General features: G+C 41.8%; 1 protein-coding gene and 1 long non-coding RNA gene across 3 annotated transcripts in view; one reads left to right on the plus strand and one right to left on the minus strand.

Annotated features, from left to right (window-relative positions):
- DTD2 (D-aminoacyl-tRNA deacylase 2) lies at positions 1-18808 on the minus strand. Of its 2 annotated transcripts, none has more exons than XM_024101837.3 (3): positions 18621-18808; positions 6291-6360; positions 1-464 (listed from the first exon to the last, which is right to left on the minus strand). In XM_024101837.3, exons 1-3 carry the CDS (start codon positions 18687-18689, stop codon positions 139-141), a joined length of 465 nt encoding a protein of 154 aa, XP_023957605.1. In that variant the 5' UTR covers positions 18690-18808; the 3' UTR covers positions 1-138. The 2 variants fall into 2 exon arrangements, with proteins under 2 accessions (XP_023957605.1, XP_005285369.1); XM_005285312.4 differs by having other exon boundaries at positions 18579-18808.
- Positions 18208-19813, plus strand: part of LOC122174402 (uncharacterized) — a 14552-nt gene continuing 12946 nt past the window's right edge. Inside the window, exon 1 of the long non-coding RNA XR_010601073.1 lies at positions 18208-18348. This is a non-coding gene — a long non-coding RNA (uncharacterized LOC122174402). The remainder of the gene's footprint in view (positions 18349-19813) is intronic.

Raw genomic sequence — 19813 nt, forward strand, 5'->3', positions numbered from 1 at the left:
GAAGAAGTGGGCTGTAGTCCACGAAAGCTTATACTCTAATAAATTTGTTAGTCTCTAAGGTGCCACAAGTACTCCTGTTTTCCTTATAAATGAGAAATTCTACAGTTGCTGGATAATACTATACATAAAATTGATTTTTCAAAATTCAATCATATGAGTGAAAGGTCCATTTGTATCCAGTTTTAACACCTGTCTGTTTCCATATGTGCCATACTTGACAACAACACCTGCTTCAGCACATTTCATATTAGCAGCCAGTTCTTTTTCACACAATGTTACAAAATGGGAATAAAGCTGCATCCCTTTTTCTTTTTCAATGTTGGAATGGTACTGCATATTTCTTCCCTTCAGTCTACCACCTAGCGTAGCTTGGGGTATTATTAATAAGTTTCCTGGTAAATCCAGAACAGAAACATACTTTCCACTTTCAGTTTCACTTAATTTAACATTCAACAGCGTATTAACTGCAAAACAAAAAAAAATAAAATTAAATTAAATTTAAAAATGTACTGTGTGTCTAAAATTAGTTAATCTTAAACCTACTATACCTGTGAAAAGCAATATATTAACAAATACTTCAGTCAGGATGGTTAAGAGAATGTATTCAAATAAAACATTTTAAAATGGTTCATTACAATGTCTATATTTGAACTTTAATAATCAAATTTCATAGCAGAGCTGTGAAGAGAAATTTATATTCTAAGGTGAAAAAAAATCTGAAGATTAATCAATCAATGCACACCAGGCAAATATTATATCTCCATGCAGTTAATATTAACCACAGATCAGTACTTTCCATACTGAAGAAAGTTTTTATATATTGTGAAGAACATGGGAGATATCTGTATTAACTTGATGTATTAATACAGCTGTGGACTTGATGGTTATTGTGGGGTGGCTAACTCTATGGAACCCTAATGGTTAATTCCAGCTGCAGCTTTCCTCAGGACTCCAGGAACATGACTCTGCCTGGTGTTCAAACGGCCAATACACTGAATCTACTATGGGGAGACGACCCCTGACCCCCTCTGGTGAAGAACTGCATAAAGCAATTTAACCAGGTTCAGGAGCCCTGCTGGAAACCTCAGGAGATCCTCAGGCAGGAACTCTTGAACAAAGGAACTATGAAATGGATAAAAGACAGCCTAAGGGACACTGATTCGGGAGTCAGCCTGTCAGAGATGCAGAAGCTTGTCTCACCGAGCCCCAGTGTTGGGGTTGCCTGGGTTAAGTGGGGCCTACTTAAACTGGCAAGGAAAGGCTAAGTATAGGTAAGAGAATATATGTGTAGGCTTTTGTAATTTTTAACCCTTTTCTCTCTGGTATATACCTGCAGACCAATAAATAATATTTGTTTTGAAGTAGCTGTCCCGAGTCACTGTAATTTCACACTAGTCACAAACTTCCAGAGAGAAGTCAACAGTCTGAGCCAAACCCTCTTGGGCCTGCTGAGATAATATGGCTGGTAAACAGAGGGTAATGTAGAATAGTCAGTCCCATCTGAATTGAGGTGAATGTGGGACTCCATTCTGAGAAAAGCACAGTTGTAGGTCTGTCACAACAGTGCCCACAAAGAGACTGTGGGAGAGGCCAAAAGTAGATTTAATCCTTGAACCATAATATATACAAACAGGCAATCATAATTCTATTTACCTTATACCCCTTTTTCCATAGTATGCTTATTATAGAACATATCATCTCCTCATTTCTTTTCCCCCGGCACTCCCCCGCCCCACACATGGGATACAAGAATGGGAAACCCACATCATCCCTCTCCAAACCCATGTAAATTTCTCTGAGGGCTGATGTTTGAATGAGGTATAGGTGGGATTATGATTCAGAAACCAGATATTCTTTTAAATAACTTTAAAATTCACATAAGGAAAATGTACTACTAACTAGAAAGATTACGTAACTAATAAAATAGACACTGTGGTGACTTAAAAAACTGTTAATGGAAACTCAGCCTTTCTTCTCTAGGTCACTAGTTCAAGTGCAAGTCAGAAGAGCAGAAACTGAAAGCTGTGCCATCTGATAGCAATGCGAACCAAGTTGTTTTTCCCTTCCAGTTGTCAGTGAAGAGGCCTCCATGCCACAAACCCACCATAACAATGGGAAATAATTAGGGACCTACCAAATTCACAGCCATGAAAAACAATCACGGACCATGAAATCTGGTCTTGTGTATAGTATAGGGTAAAAGCACACAAATTTCATGGGGAAGACCAGGGTTTCTCAAATTGGGGGTCCTGACCCAAAAGGGAGTTGCAGGGGGGTTGCAAGGTTATTTTACGGGGGGTTACACTCTTGCCACCCTTACTTCTGCGCTGCCTTCAGAGCTGGGTGGCCAGACAGTGATGGCTGTTGACTGAAGGCCCAGCTCTTCACGCAGCAGTGCAGAAGTAAGGGTGGCAATACCATACTAGGCCATCCTTACTTCTGCTCTGCTGTTGGCGGTTGCTCTGCCTTCAGAGCTGGGCTCCTGGCCAGCAGCCACCGCTCTCCAGCTGCCCAGCTCTGAAGACAGTTCCCTGCCAGCAGCAGCGCAGAAGTAAGGGTAGAAGTACCGCAACCCCCCCTACAATAACCTTGTGACCCCCCCCACAACTCCTTTTTGGGTCAGGACCCCCTTCCAATTACAAAAGCGTGAAATTTCAGATTTAAATAGCTGAAATCATTAAATTTACGATTTTTAAAATCCTGAAACTGACCCAAATAGACTGTGAATTTGATAGGGCCCTAGAAATAACTGGTAGTGTCACTGGCATCCTAGTAAGGGCAAGGATTGAATCGCTCACAGAGAATGAGCTATTCCTTAAATCACTGTCAGATTATGTTAGTGGGCAGTATGGTGAAACTTGCACTGCTGCTGCTGCCCTGGATGTATCAGTTTTGCTATGAAAAACTATTTTGTTCTCCAGTGATATCCCCATGGAATTTTCACAAACACAACATTCCTTCAGCACTTCTGCATCTGGGCTTTTGCACAGTGCGGTCTTTCTGCTAGCACTAGCAAATAGCTTGAAATATTTTGTGACCACAGTCTTGTCAAACTGCTACTATATCACCGATGCCCAAAAAATGCTCCTAAGCAAAGAGATAATTGTAATGCATTGGTAATCCATCTCTACTTCTAAAAAACAAGGAAAGTGAAGAAATGAAACAGAAAATAAAGGATGCATAGGATAGTGACAGAGAAAAAACACCATTAACAACTGACCTTATTCCTAGCATCTCTATCCTGATGCAAATATTAAGACTTATGCTGTCAAGAAGCAAGGAGCTGCAGACACTGCTATATTTTTTTTATCTTGAGAACTATGCCTGAATTTTAATGTCCAACTATATACCTAATATTTCTGATAAGAAAAGGGAAGGAAATAATTTTACCCAACTCCTTCTGCTGGCTCACGGTACATCATTATATCCTGAATATATAGTGAGGTCGGTATTAAAATACTCCTAATTGATTAAAAGAACAGGAGTACTTGTGGCACCTTAGAGACTAACAAATTTATTTCAGCATAAGCATTCATGGGTTACAGTCCACTTCTTCAATGCACAGAGTGGAACACACAGACAGAAGATATTTATACATACAGAGAACATGAAAAGGTGGAAGTACACATACCAATTGTAAGAGGCCAATCAATTGAGATGAGCTACCAGTAGCAGCAGAAGAAAAAACTTTGAAGTGATAATTGAGATGACCCATAGAAGGTGTGAGGAGAACTTAACGTGGGGAGAAAAAAAATTGATTAGTGGAATGACCCAACCATTCCCAGTCTCTGTTTAGGCCTAAGTTAATTGTGTCTAATTTGCATATTAATTTGAGTTCAGCAGTCTCTCTTTGGAGTCTGATTGATTGATTAGGAACTGAAGGTCATGCCATGTGTCATTTGAAAGGTTATTTTCTCTAGATGTTCAACTGCATCTTGGATCCAAATCATTCCCTTAACATCCATATCAGTAATATGTCACAAAAGGAACCATATGATCATTTGGATCAGATTTTCTAGCATGTTATTGTGATGGGGTATTCATTCCACACCTCACCTGAAAAGGTTAACGAAGCAGGAAAGGGGCTAGTTAACCTAACAGGCACGCCCTGGGAAAGAATTAGGGTAGGCAGCCAAGCCCTTAGAAGATGAAGCTCAGGTGAACAGGTGTATTCTGGGCTGGTACAAAACCAGCAAGCTGAGAACAAAAGGAGGCTGCAGGGGAAGGAGTCTGCAGTCACTGCCTGGGAAAAGGGAGGTGTGCTTAGAATAGGCACTCTGGCAAGAACCTGAAAGAAGTTAAATAGCCACAGGGAGCAGAGGGTGCTCTGCTAGTAACCTCGCGGGGCCAGAGCTAGTAGAGAAAATAGGAAGGAGCACAGGGAAATAGTAATGGGGTCTGGGAGTAAGCAGACTGTGGTTGCTGAACAGAAGGTCCCTGTGTAGGAGCAGGATTTTATAATTGTACTATGAGAATTAATGTATGATCTGATTTCATCCTGCCAGCCACCCTTTTTGAATAGCAGAAAGGAATGACAGACCAGAACAATCCTTATGACTGATTATGGTCACCCTTTTGTTTTAGGATAAGTTATCATGTCTACTATGGTTTCCTATATGTATTACAAATTAGGCACTCTAGTTAAATATACATTTATTTGTTTTGAGGTTTTACTAAGTAAGAGACAGGATCTTGTATCTATGTTAAGGAGATAAGAGGAATGTTGAGGGCCTGAAGCCCCAATGTGAATTGTTTTAGTTATAAGATTTAGCAAGGCTTGATTTACAATGTATCCTGCTGAATATAAAATACTGCTGTCTGTATACCTTTGAAGGTTTCTGTAAGAGATTGTTTGTTTGTGTGAAGGAGGAATGCATGCATCAGGAAAAGATAAGGTGTGAAAGTCATCACAAATGTCCAGATGGTCAAGAAAAAGTGAGACTTGGAAAGACCAGGAGACAATCAGAAAACATCCATTGTATCCCACGCTAAACATGTTAACAGCATTGACGACCTCAGAGGTGAGGCAGGCACCCCCGAAGGTGAGACAACAAATAGGAGATAACGATGGGAAGCCTGACAATAACCATCAAATGATAACAGCAGAAAACCCCAAGATTAACACCACTTAGGGACTAATGATTACAGGAGGACATTGCAAAATGCATAGACTCAAAGGGGAATTTACAACTATAAAGTTGGGGTGTTTTGCCATGGAACTTTGGGTTCAGTCCTGCTAAGCAGGGGATCATGACCGACAGAGCCCAGCTCCATTAGATTGACTAGAGTGACAACAGACTGGTAACTATAAACATCAACTGGCAGGATTGTGTGTGTGTAGCATATGCTAACTGTTGTATTTTCAATAAATGCGGCGTATTCGCCGCCTCCCCCCCCCCCCCCCCCGAAAAGATCCTGCGTGCTTTGTATAGCATAACACCTGTGCTGGAACACAGTAGTAGTTCCTACCTGCCACTGAGGAAAGTGGCATAGTCCTGAATTATAGGACAGCCTGGAAAGGTAGCCTGACAGTCAATCCTGAGATTTTGATACACCCTGAAGAGGAAACACATATAATGACCTGGGCAGAGGGCCAAGTCACAAAGAGGGAGCACTCACAAAGAGTGAGTCCCAGAGAGCTAAAGGGACCATAGTGAGAGAAAATGACGGAAGATGGTGTCAGATCTTGAACAGAGCTAATCCCCTGAGCAGCCATAAGGCATCTTCCTAGTGAGAACACCCCATTACTGTTATTAATAAGAATAAAATCACTTACATTGAATATACCCATTCTTCCAAGAGGGTCCACCACTAGTTCATGGACACAAGATGAGATGCAAACACCTGTCAAATGGACTGAGGAAGACAAACTTGGTTCACAGGCAGGGAGCTTGATGTCATCAAGCTTGATGGGCTTCTATACAGAGCTATGCCAAAACAGTCACTGAAAGGAGGACAGCAAAGGAGACTAGAAATGAGTTTCTTCACTAAGGATACGGAGCTGAACAACCAGGGTTTGGCTTACCTGCTACTCATGACTGGGAAGATACAAGATAGAACTCAGAATAAAATTACCAGCTCAGAATAATTTCAGTATGGAGTGAATTTTACAATTTACAAGTTCTCATTTATAAAGTTTCTTTTGAAAGATATTGTTCTTATTGCCCTCTCCAGTCATACCTCATACTGGGCCTGATTCTGTAGCTTCTCCATGCATTTAGCTGCTGGATAATTAAGCCCATTGTTTTTTGCTTATCCCTTATTGTAAGAATACCAATAATAAAACATACCCATTTTTGGAATGAGTTCCTCACTGGCTCCTTTGAAGAAGCATATGTAGATAACCAGTCCTCTTTGGATCTATGAAAGATTGCACACACAAAAAAAGTATTGTGTATATGTTTATATATCTGCACAGTACTTACTAATATAATTAAGACAATCCATTATCTGTACATTAACCCAAATGTAATTGGAATTTACAATATATTAATACACAGGCTAAAATTAAAGCAGATATACAATTCTTCCTCATGCTGGGATCCAATGGCATAGAGACAAATCCACTGTATGGTGAATGGGGGAAAACCCAGAAGGGGTTACGGAATAAGATGCTGTGAAACAAGAGTATCTAGGAGATGGAAAACTCATTTAATTTCAGAGCCTCTTCAAGCAAGTCTGTCTAGGAGATGGGAAACCCAATTTCAAAACTGAGCACTCCAAGATCATTCGCCTTGGAATGCAAGTAAACTAGGGTGGAACTACTGATATCTGTACCTAGCAGGCTATGACAAGACATTCCTATGAACCAGATAGGGTGGACTGGCCTAACAAACCATTATACCTGAAACTCAATTGTTACAGAAACAGAACAACAAACCAAACTGATTTAAACAGATTTCAACCCAGACCTAACAAATGGAAGTGGGTCATGGATTTCGGATAATAGCTACATATATTACACATATTGTGAGCTGGAATACTAGAACTCGATTGACTCCAGACCAGACTGAGCTCATAGTGGAGGAGTTAAGGAAGTTACAAGCTTCCCTTGCTGCCATATGGGAGACACACTGGCTGGGCACAGGAAAGATGACAGTTGGAAACTACACTTTCCTTTATTCTGGACATTCAAGTGGGCAAATGAATCATAGAGATGGTGTTGCGATAGCAGTGAATAAGAGAATAGTCAGCTTCAACAGCAGAAACCAATGTCTGAGCAGATTGTCCTAACAAGGTTTACTACTGCCTACAATAAACTATGCATAATTATGATCTGCTGTTATGCACCAACAGAAACAGCAAAAGAGGAAGAGGAGGATGTGTTTTATCAACAGCTAGATAGCAATGTAGATGAGATTCCTTTGATAATGGGAGATCTGAATGCAAAAGCTGGTAGCAGACATGGTAAGCAAATGAACAGTGATGGACAACATGGCATCAAGACAGGAAATGATAATGGGGAAAGATTAAGAACTTGCTATGAAATACACAATCTGATTATTGGTGGTACTTGGCTTCCTCACAAAGACATGCATGAGGTTACATGGAACTCACCAGATGGTCAAACCAAAAACCAGATTGATCACATCATCAGTAAAAGGCATAGTCCAGGGGTGGCCAATCTGTGGCTCTGGAGCCACATGCGGCTCTTCAGAAGTTAATATGTGGCTCCTTGCATAGGCACCGACTCCAGGGCTGGAGCGAGAGGCGCCAATTTTCCAATGTGCCAGGTGATGCTCACTGCTCAACCCCTGGCTCTGCCACAGGCCCTGCCCCCCACCCTACCCCTTCCCGCCCCCTCCCCTGAGCCTACCATGACCTTGCTCCTCCCCCTCCCCCTCTCCCCCAGGTGCAGGAAGGGAGAAGGAGGCTCTGATTGGCGGGGCTGCTGGTGGGTGGGAGGCTCTGGGAGCTGTGTGTGTGTGTGTGTGGAGCTGAAGTATTACTGTGGACTGCTGAAGTATTACTGTGGCTCTTTGGAAACATACATTGGTAAATTCTGGCTCCTTCTCAGGCTCAGGTTGGCCACCCCGGCATAGTCAATCATTGTTGGATGTTAGATTCTATAGAAGTGCCGAGTGTGCTAGTAGCTCTCTGAGGGAAGCACACAAGGTGATGCTTCGAGGATGTTTCAGAACATTAATTTGAATGATGAAGAAATCTCACTGCAGACCAGATGGGAAATATACAAGAAAGCAATACAAAACACAGCAGAAGAGTTGCTGGAAGGCATAAGCAAACAAACAAGCAATGAAACAAGAAAATTACTGGAAAAGTGTAACTAAGCCAAGACTACTGGAAAAGCAGAAGTAAAAGCTTTATACAGGGGGGTGAAGAAATCACAAAGATTGGACAAGAAATAGTTTTGGAAAGAAGAGGCTCAATAACTCGAGGAGGCATCAAGAAAACAAGATATGAAAACAGTATACAAAAAGGGTAAGTTGCATGGAAACATCAGCTCAACAATGCAAGCAGTAAAATAAGCTACTGGTGGACTGATAACAAATACTCAAGTCATTCCGGAAGTATGGAAGGAGCATTTTGATAAAATGCTGAGCACTGCAGATCATTCAGCTTCAGGCATTCTAAATGTGCTAGATGAACAAGGCAGCTGGTAAGGCAGAACGGATATCAGCACTGAACTACCATCAGAAGAAGATACAGAAAGAACAGTGAAACAGTTAAAAATAGGAATAGACAATATAACATCTGAGCTGGTAAAAGTTGGCAGGACATTTTCACAGCATTAGAAAAAAAGTTACTAGTTATGGGAGCAACAGGAGGTACCAGCCGACTAGCTAAAGGTAACAGTAACAATCTTAAAGAAAGGAGATCCGAAGAATTATAGAGGTGCAAGCTTATTGTCAGTATTGGGAAAAATCACAATGAAAGTAATTTTCAACAGATTATGGGTAAATAGCAGGAAAGGAACAGGCCAATGTTGCATTGATCAGCTATCCATGCTCCAATAGTTGATGGGAAAAAGTGAGAAAGGGGATTAAAGATTTTGCTCTTTTCATTGACTGCATGAAGGCATATGATTCGGTTTGGAGGGAAGCATTATGGAAAGTAGCAAAATCATATCAAGTTCCAGATGAGATCACTACAATTATAATAGCTATGTATGAAGACTCCTGCAGTGCCATAAAAATTGGTGGAAAATTAAGCAACTGGTTTAAGTACAAATTTGGTGTAAGACAAAAGGGCTGGAATCACTGTCACTTGTCATCATGTTCTTAAACTGGACATTAAGAATATTAGACAAATTGGAGGACATGAGATTGGACAATCTAGTTAAACTCCTTAACCTATACAGAGGACAACAACTGGCAAACACATTTGAATTAACGATGATACTCTTTGCTAACTTGGAAAACTGGTGTAGTGGCCTTGGACTTACAATAAATGCCAAGACGACAAAGTGGTTGCATCTTAGAAAAGGGACAAGGGAATGAGTGTTGAAATGCAGCAGTAGTGGAGTCATTGAACAAACAGAATCTTATATGTTCCTAGGAAACTTGATCAGTGTTGGTGGTTCCATGAAGGATGAGATTAAAAAGAGATGTGCCATACCCACAAGTGCTGCACAGAAACTGATGAATTTATGGACTTATGAAAGCATTATATTTGGTACCAGAGTGAAAATTTATCAAACTGGTGTACTAACAGTACTACTCCATGGTCTGGAGAGTGCAGTAAATGAAACAGACATCAGAAGACTAGGGACGCAACAGAGATGACGGTGTTTTGAAAGAAGCAGTTGTAAAGTGGAATGATTTTAAGACAAATGAAGTTAGGAGAGTAGGGTGTGAAATCAGGTTATAGGACTGACTACAATCAAAAAGATTACAATGATAGGCACACTGCAGAAGCCAAACAGATGGTAGCATGACAAAGAAAATAATGCAAACACAACCAAGGTGAGTTTGACCTAGAGGCCAACCACTCACTAGATACTGGGACATCGTATGCAGGGACATGACCAGGCTGGGCTTAATGGAGGAACAAGCCATGGACAGGTATGAATAGTGACACTGTGTCTTCAAAGATGCTCTGTAATTAAAATAAGCAGCAGAAACAATTCATACCTAATGGATTCGATTGCTTAATTTCAAGACAGATAATAACCAAAGCTTTTCTCCTATCAAACATGCAAATAAGTCACTTTCAGTTTAAATATGAATTCATCTTCATTTGAAATGTGATAATCATGGTAACGGCTAATTTAGTAGATTATACCTCAGGAAATTAACATAATATTCAATCACATCACAATTTTGTAAAAACATACTCAGATTGTTAAACACAGAGACCAATATCATGACAGAATATTTAAAACTATTGAGAACATAATTTATCACTTTATCCTGGCTGAAGTCATTGATTTCAATGGAACAAGGATTTCACCCTTAATTTTTTTAAACGGATAAATTAATTTGCTTTGCACAACAGAGGAAGAATAACTGATCTTAAGGAAATGTTACAAATATAGGGCCAAACCTCCAAACAATTCTTTATGAGATTAAGCCTTATTTAATGGAACTACTTGTTTTGAGTAAGAACTAGTTATGTGCATAAGGGATCATGCCCCAGAGGTGGAAAAAATGTAAGGCAGATACTATGCTGAATTTTTCCACTCTCTAATTTAGATCCCTCAACACACATAGGTGGCCCACTGTGATTATATTAAGGGAGAATGACAAACATCGCTGCCCTTAGCCAATGGCATTTCACCTATCAATATAAGTGAAGTACTCAGTCCCTTATTCCTTTAGTCTTGAAAAAAAATTAAATATCTTTGCTTTAACTACAGGGTCTGTGTGCAAAAGAGGGATTATTGTGAGCATATGTGCACAGAATACCCAGGGCTCTACCACTGTAGTTTCAAGGAACAAGTACTCTTCTGAGAAACATATTTTTTTCTGTAAGCAAAATAGAGTACAACTTGCAAACCACTGAAAGTCATCTAACTAGGGCCTGGTCTACAATAGGAGGCGGGGATTAATTTAAATTACGCAACTTCAGCTATGTGAATAACATAGCTGAAGTCGACGTACTTAGATCTACTCACCCCGGTGTCTTCACTGCAGTGAGTCGACTGCTGCTGCTCCCCCATTGACTCTGCCTGTGCCTCTCATGGCGGTGGAGTACAAGAGTTGATGGGAGAGCGCTCGGGGGTCAATTTAGTGCGTCTAGACTACACTAGACGCAATAAATCGACTCCCGCTGGATCGACTGCTGCCCGCCAATCTGGCAGGTAGTATAGACATACCCTAGGAGACGCTGCCCAGTTCAGTGATGGGACTTGAAGTTTATCGCCTCAAAATACCGTATCTCAACCAAATTTTTAAAGCATTTTGAAAGATCACTCACAAATATCTTCTGTTTTGTTAAGCTTATGGTAACAGTTACTGTGTTTCCTTAACTATTTTTGTAAAGACTTCTGCTTTGTTCTCTTGTATACGTTAGTATCGGATTCACCAGTATGCTCAAGGCTAAGGGTGAAAAAAAAGCAACACATTCTAAGTCCCTATTTATTTTTCAGTTGCTGACTTCCTAATAAAGAATTTTCTTTGGGGCTAAAATGTCCCATGCTGATATTTTTTGGAAAGCCAAATAATTCCTTCCAAAAAGTTCATTTTGACCAGTGTGGAATAATATATAGCAGTTTTCTAAATTCCAAATTCCATTAAGTATTTAAGAAGTTAGACTCCTCAAAGTTCAAGTGAGCTTTGCTGTGATTCCATACTATCTGTTCCTAGCAAATGAAGGAGAAATACACATTTGGAAGAGATTTCCAAAAGTTGCAATTATTGATACATATGCCTCACCTACATATTAGTTCCAGAATTAGATTAACATTATGATATTGGTAAGGAAAAAATACATATCGTAAAAGGTCCTGGTAAAACGGACCCAATAAATCTGTAATGAAAAATCCAATCAAAATTTTATCACATCATACTTTTTATACCATTATACCAGAGAAAAATGCCTACAGTATATAGCACACAGTGTAAGAGATAATCAGTTCTGCCACATCTCCCAATATTTGATGTTCTCCTTAAAGTCCTTGCCCTGAGGTCATCTACTGTATGAGAATCTCAGCAAAAAGAGTTTTTAGCCCTTGTTGCTACAAAGACAACCTTGAAAATGTGAACCAAATATAGCCTAAATGTTGAGGCAAAGAAAAGGAATAAATACAAACAAATAAGTAAAAATAAAACCCTAATTAAAAAAAGGAACTCAAGCCAATCTCGTGATTTGAGATCTGACTTCTCATTTCTGAATCCTTGGAATGGGCAACACTCTAGTTGTTGGAGACAAGTCATGCCTAGCCTTTTATGGCAAAAGGTGGTACAGACATTGGGCTCAGTATTCCACAGCACCTGTACAAAGCTAGGGCACAGTGGAGAGAAGGGGGCTGACACAGAGTGGATTGTTTAAGAGTAGCAGCCGTGTTAGTCTGTATCCGCAAAAAGAACAGGAGTACTTGTGGCACCTTAGAGACTAACAAATTTATTAAAGCATAAGCTTTCATGGGCTACTGCCCACTTCTTCGGGCAGTAGCCCACGAAAGCTTATGCTCTAATAAATTTGTTAGTCGCTAAGGTGCCACAAGTACTCCTGTTCTTTTTAGAGTGGATTGTATCGCTCTGATTCTTAGCTGCACAGTCCCAGTGTAAGTTAAAGTTGCTGGGGGAAGCTTCAGTTTATGTTGCAGGTGTAAGGCCTTTGAGCCCCTATCTATATTTAACTGTGCACAACTCCAATTTAAAACATTTCATTTTTTAAAAAATGTCTTGAGTATATTAAGTTTTGGCAAGCTGGACACGCTATTAAAGGCTTAAGTAATAATGGTACTGTATCAAATCCTCTAAGAACAGACTCAGTCAGATGGTCTGTTTCCAGTAAGAGGTGCAACTCAGAATGTTTACGCTTTTTGAACTGAAACAAAAACAACGGTGTTCATAAAGTGCTCTGTAAACAGTCAAGGCCTAATCAGTTGGCTGTTCAGTCCAAACTTCAGCACTAGAAAACTCAAGCAAAATAAAATAAATAAGGGGGTTACAAATTCAAAACATTTAGATCTGGACAACCATTGCTGTAAACCTGCATAGTGGCCTAAGGGTGCCCAAGAGGATTACATGGGGAAACCACACTGTATATGGATTTGCTATTGTCAGTAAAATGCCTGTGTAAATAGACTAGCACAGCAAGTTCCCTGGCACCCCTAGCTTTTTTACTAAAAATTCTCAGACCTGGCACCAAGCAAACATATTCAAATACACAGCACAATGCATGTACCTAGGGTTACAATATTTAAAAAATAAAAAAAGAGGACACTCCACTGGCCCCGCCCCAACTCCGCCCCTTCCCCACGCCAACTCCGCCCCTTCCCCCAAAGTCCCCGCCCTAACTCCCCCTCCTCCCTCCCAGCCATGCGAAAAGGGCTGCCCAAGCGCTACCGGCTTCACGGTTTGCTCGGCAGCCCCCAGACCCTGCGCCCCCGGCCGGCGCTTCCCCAGCACAGCTGGAGCATGGGAGGGGAAGCGCCCAGCCGGGGGCACAAGGTCTGGAGGCTGCCCAGCAAACCGTGAAGCCGGTAGCACTCAGGCTTCGGGCAGCCCCCTTGCCTCCAGACCCTGCGCCCCCGGCCTGGCACTTCCCCTCCCAGGCTCTGGCTGCTCTGCTCCTCCCCTGACTCTTCAGCTCTGTTTAAGAGCCAAGCTATCTGAGCGCTACCGGCTTCGGGCAGCCCCCTTGCCTCCGGACCCCGCGCCGCCGGAGCAGAGCAGCTAGTGCCCAGCTGGCGGCTCGGGGTCCGGAGGCAAGGGGGCTGCCTGAAGCCGGAGCGCTTGGGCAGCTCGGCTCTTAAACAGAGCTGAAGAGTCAGGGGAAGAGCAGAGCAGCCCGAGCCTGGGAAGGGAAGTCCCCAGCCGGTATTTTTCCCAGACATGTTCGGCTTTTTGGCAATTCCCCCCGGACAGGGGTTTGATTACCAAAAAACCGGACATGTCCGGGAAAAACCGGACGTATGGTAACCCTACATGTACCTGATGCTAATAACAATGCTATAGGGCAGGCATTACCCAAGGTAATGTTAATACCAAAGGATTATTTAGCAGTTGGTCACTAAGCACTCTCATCTGAATCTGCAAGCAGCACACACTGGTAGCTAAAAACGTGCAGGCTTTCCGCAGCTGTAACACATGCATTCTGCAAGAGGTGTATTTTCATCTCCGCTCTACAACTTTTGCAGAAAAATATAATGTTTGGTAATATAGTAGGAACCCTTCCATAATGATTAAGATGTCAGCTTGTGATAAATTGGGTAGTCAAGTAAATTATTCTTTGACATTTTATTTTGTTCCAGTTTTCATTGCAGAATAAGTCATTATAAGGGTTTTCTATGTACTTGTAGCATGACCCCCACCTCTACAGAAGCTGAACACTTCCCATATATTTATATGAAATTTTCTTAACAATAGCCAGGGATAGAATAGTATTATTCCCATTTTATACATGAGCAACTAAAGCTCAGAGAGATTAATGGACATGCCTAAAATCACACAAGAAATCTGTTGCATAACCAAGAACCAAACTCCTGAGTCTCAATCTGGTGCCTTAATCACAGAATGATCCTGCTTCAGTACAAGATCAAATTAGAAGCGGTCCAGATAGTTCCCACTGCATATTTTAAATTTATTGTAACAGTATTCACTTTTATTATTGTGAAGAAGAGCATTGGATTTCATCTTATTTTGTTACATGTATAAAAGAGAAGTCCTATGTTTACACGGACTCTGTTGTAAGACTTTGTTTGTATTACATATATTCCTTCTAATGTATGTTTCCCCATTAATAGGCCATTCCACTGTTGGAATCATTTATTGCTGAGAAACATTATGATATGAAAGTGATTATGGAAGAATGGGTACATAAGTGTAAATGCAATGTACATTCAAACACTTTCTCCATCCAGAATGAGCCCACAAAGACCTGTTGGCTTCCTTTTTAAGAAAGAACTGTCAAACATACACTTTGGGAATACCTGTAGTGAGTTTATATGGCTCTGGAATTGTTCAAGGTTATCTACATCAAGTGCTATTTTATTTTACAATAGATTATAAACTCCTCAGTGCAAGGACATGTTGTTTTTAAATTGCTTGTAAATCACCAAGCCACACAAATTTTGTATCAGTAATAGTTTACTGGGTCTTAGTTTTTTTATTTTTGTGTTGGTGAGCATGTAAGTGGTAACATTATAGTAAGAAAATACAATGGCAGAAATTCATTACTGATCAAACCTTCCACTGCCCTCTAAAGAAAAGTCATGCTAAAGGATTCAGCTCTTTCCATACTTTTTGCTGTGGAGCGACTAGCTTTCGCCTCATCTTGTAATACCAGTGAAATGCCTGGGGAAGATACAAGTGCAGTGATCACTGATAATACACTTTATGGCTGGAAGGGACCTGCTAGCTTATATAGTACAACTCCTCACGCAAATTCCTCTGTTGGATGTTGCTCTTTCACAGATTTAGGTTAAATAATTTAAAACATGAAATAAGAGATTTATTTAAACAGCATAGCATTCTTGGAATGGTTTAAATCACAACATACTGTAGTTTATCCCTCTTTTCTGAATACGTAAAGGGACACAGTCGTCAATCATATTTCCCTCTGAAACTTTATCTATTCTTGTTACAACAAATCCCTAAGATTACTATAATGGAATGATAAGAGAAAAATATTTAAGTTAATTTACTTAGTGCCTAGCCAATTTTGCTGTTTTCCTTGTACGCAGATGCTGATTCTGGAATATGATTCATGCAGGTGGACTTCTGCACCCACAGAGCACCAACGATTTCAATGGTGCTCTACAAGGGTCAGCTTGCACACATCACATTGCAGTATGAAGGCCTTATTTTCTCTGTTATTTATGTGATTCTTTTGCAACTGGAGAGAAACAGTTTAAAAACAGGTGGAAAATTATTCTAAAGCAACAAAAACTGGTAGCGGGTGGATTCAGGGGCAGGTATAGAACATAAAAATACTTTTAACTCTGTCTTTAAATTTATATGTCTTTTAAACATGTTAGCACATCTACCTCTTTTTTGTCTAAGCCCCTATGCCACACCTTTTTGGACTTTGTGTTTCAGCAATCTTTTCTTATAGGCTACAAAATGATGGGTCCGATATACACCTGAATTAATTTAGCAAAAGTGCTCATCAACAATAACACATATCAGGGTCTTGCAGTACTTTCACAATGCTACACCTGACCCCTCATTCAAACCTATAGCAATACACAGCTGAAAGGGAACAGTATTATATTTATGTTTAGATTCTTTATTGCTATAGCAGCTAAGTTCTTATTGAAAATACAGTTTTTCAAAGAAAGAAGAACAGGAGTACTTGTGGCACCTTAGAGACTAACAAATTTATTAGAGCATAAGCTTTCGCGGACTACAGCCCACTTCTTCGGATGCATATAGAATGGAACATATATTGAGGAGATATATATACACACATACAGAGAGCATAAACAGGTGGGAGTTGTCTTACCAACTCTGAGAGGCCAATTAATTAAGAGAAAAAAAACTTTTGAAGTGATAATCAAGCTAGCCCAGTACAGACAGTTAAGAAGTGTGAGAATACTTACAAGGGGAGATAGATTCAATGTTTGTAATGGCTCAGCCATTCCCAGTCCTTATTCAAACCGGAGTTGATTGTGTCTAGTTTGTGTCTAGTTTGCATATCACAATCAACTCCGGTTTGAATAAGGACTGGGAATGGCTAAGCCATTACAAACATTGAATCTATCTCCCCTTGTAAGTATTCTCACACTTCTTAACTGTCTGTACTGGGCTAGCATGATTATCACTTCAAAAGTTTGTTTTCTCTTAATTAATTGGCCTCTCAGAGTTGGTAAGACAACTCCCACCTGTTTATGCTCTCTGTATGTGTGTATATATATATCTCCTCAATATATGTTCCATTCTATATGCATCCGAAGAAGTGGGCTGTAGTCCGCAAAAGCTTATGCTCTAATAAATTTGTTAGTCTCTAAGGTGCCACAAGTACTCCTGTTCTTCTTTTTGCGGATACAGACTAACACGGCTGCTACTCTGAAACCAGTTTTTCAAAGGGCATTATTCAAAACCATCCACCCTGATACAATCTAAAACCACTGTCCTTTTATCTGGAATAAAATCAAATCTAAGGACAAAAACAAACAAAATAAGACATATTTCATTGTGCTCTGAAGCTTGTTAAGATTCAGACTTATATAGTACTGTATATGTCTGTAAGGGTTACTTTTCTTTTAAGCACCAGGTAATGGCCACTGCTGGAGACAGGGTATTCAGGTACTAATGAACCATTTACAGTATCTGGTAGGGAATATCCCATGATACATTTCCAAATGCTGCATGGATGCAGTTTTTTTGACATTCCCAAATTGTATTTTATATCTGAAAAAGCCACTCATAATGGGGAAAACCAACAGTTTTGAATACAACAAATACCACACAGTGGGACTAATTCATCCCTAGTGTACTTCTGCTGGAGTTACAGTAGGAAGGAATCAGATTTTATATATGCTGCAGGGTACAACAGTGGTTCCCAATCCTGTAAATTGGAGTCCCCTTTGTAATGATTAATGGACTGTCCCTTTTCACTATGTCCACTGCAGAAATGTCACTGTCTCTATTTTTCTGTGCATTCTCTCTGTATCTTTTCCAATTGCTACTCTCCACCTCCTAACTCACTCAAGAGGAGGCTGGGGCAATGTGGCATAAACATATGATTTTGTGGAAGCATTACAAAGAAAAAAAAACTTGGGCCAACAAATTGTTTCTGGACCCTATAATCCCCCACACATGAACTACTCCCACCAACTAGTGCATTAATGACTGCCACAGGAGAACAGAGAGAAGGAAAAGTGGCTATTAGAAACATTCATAGAGTGCCATCATTCTGTCTGGCACTTCCTAAGAGATTACTAAAACAGACAAGGTTCCTGCCCAAAATGATGTACAGGCCTACCCCAGAGGTCTGATTCTCCACGGCCTTACACGGGCACTCGAATCTGTACAACGTGTGCCAGCTGATGGTATTTTACACACAGATTACACAGGTGTAAGTAAATAGACCAGCGGCAAAACGGTGGAGAATTAGGTCCAGAGACTCGGCCATGGCCGAGGGAGCAGTATGTTCGCAATGGGATGATTGGGAGTGAAAAGGAGAACAGTACAAGCCCAATGAGTTTGCCCAATGCTTCCCTGTTCTGTCTTGCACTGCGCCAGGGGAGCCGGTCCCCCAGGAGCAGAACAAGACAAGGTAGGCGCGTGGCTTCCCCAAGAAACACGCTGCGCTGCTAACCACTCCCAGCGCAGCAGGGCTGGGGCTTGGGGCAAACAGAGCGGAAACGCCGAGCGGGTAGCGGCGGGAGAGCTCAGCCAGGAGAGAGGCGCTGTCCCTGCCGCGGCGGACAGCAGCAGCCAGGAAGGAGAGGCGCGATGGCTTTGCAAACGCAGCGTCAGAGCCGGCCGGCCCGCTGCGCACGTTACCTCCACCCACTCGGCCTCGGAGCCCGGCTCGGGGGGCTTCACCTGCAGCCGGGAAGCCAAACACTGCTGCAGAAGAGCCCGTGCGCGGGGCGGCGCGCTAGGGGCGGCCATGCCCAGCAGCGTCGGCGGGCGGGCAGGCAGACTGGGGAGCCCGGGCTAGGCCACGCAAAGGCAGGCACCCCCCCAGCAGCACGCGGAGCCGGCGCTGACCCGGGAAGGGGTGGGGCATCGGCAAGTGCCAGGGGAAACTCCGCCCCGTTGCTCTCCTAGCTGCGGGCTGCAGGAGGTGCAGAACGAAGAGCGTCGTTCGGGCTCCGCAAAGAGGCCAGAGTAACCGGCTGGGATGGGGCAATGGGCTCGTGCCGCAGGTGCTGGGTTGCTGCAGGGTAGGCAGCGTGGTGTAGTTTGTGGAAGCGGGGAGCTGATCCAGGACCAGCCTTTTCAGTCAGGGCTCCAGAGTTTCTGTTAAATTCCTCCCGGGAACTTTGGTTTTATTTTGTTGGGGAGGATGTATGGAGAAGTGAGACATTGTTCGAAGTGAAATACATGTTTCTGACTGGAATCTTCCTTCCTGGCATGTATCAGGCGCCGTCCGCCCCTAGACTAGTATATGCAAAGCAATGCAGAGCTGTCCTGACGCGTTACTCAACAGGTGGCAAGTTCTGGGAGTGAATGAGTTTGGAGGCATTGTATTTTTATGAAATAAATGTGCTCTAGCTCATTTCAGCAGAATGCTTGGGTAAGAATTGCATGATACGCCTCCCCAGTGAAAACATTTTGGAGTAAGAAAAATCTGCTTCTCTGAACTTTGATTCAGGTGAGATTTTTCCTTCAGTAAATAAAAATAATAGCCTATTCTTTTCTGGACTCCCTTTGACTGTCTAATCTCCTTCCCTAGTAGGTGTGTGCGGCCCTCCTCTCTCCTGCTCCCCGGCTTGAGTATCCTATCCCCCATCCTTAGGGTTACCATCTAGAAGATGTAGAAAAAAAGCCACTCATCACCCTGCCACACCAACAAAAAGGATCTGAGTGCTGACTGCTGTAGCTAATTTATTACTAAAATGTTTTAGATCGGGGTTTTCAAACTATTGGGCATGCCTCCCAAGGGACGGGTGGGAGTATGTCCAGAGACACCAGCTGTGTACTTTCTTTCTTCCTTTATTTATTTAAGAGCTCCGGCTGTCAGGCCCTGGTGTCTGTGACTTATGCAGAAGGCGGACTGTGCACCCTGGAGG

Source organism: Chrysemys picta, chromosome 4, assembly GCF_011386835.1.
Source record: "Chrysemys picta bellii isolate R12L10 chromosome 4, ASM1138683v2, whole genome shotgun sequence".
Lineage (NCBI taxonomy): Eukaryota > Metazoa > Chordata > Testudines > Emydidae > Chrysemys > Chrysemys picta.

What these genes read in the sequence shown, in the direction of transcription:
- DTD2 (XM_005285312.4), bottom strand. Translation starts at nt 18,689, where the DNA reads ATGGCCGCCCCTAGCGCGCCGCCCCGCGCACGGGCTCTTCTGCAGCAG. An exon ending in CCGAGGCCGAGTGGGTGGAG is followed by an intron (nt 6,361 to 18,578) that starts GTAACGTGCGCA and finishes AATCTTTCATAG; the next exon opens with ATCCAAAGAGGACTGGTTAT. An exon ending in GGAACTCATTCCAAAAATGG is followed by an intron (nt 465 to 6,290) that starts GTATGTTTTATT and finishes TTTGTTTTGCAG; the next exon opens with TTAATACGCTGTTGAATGTT.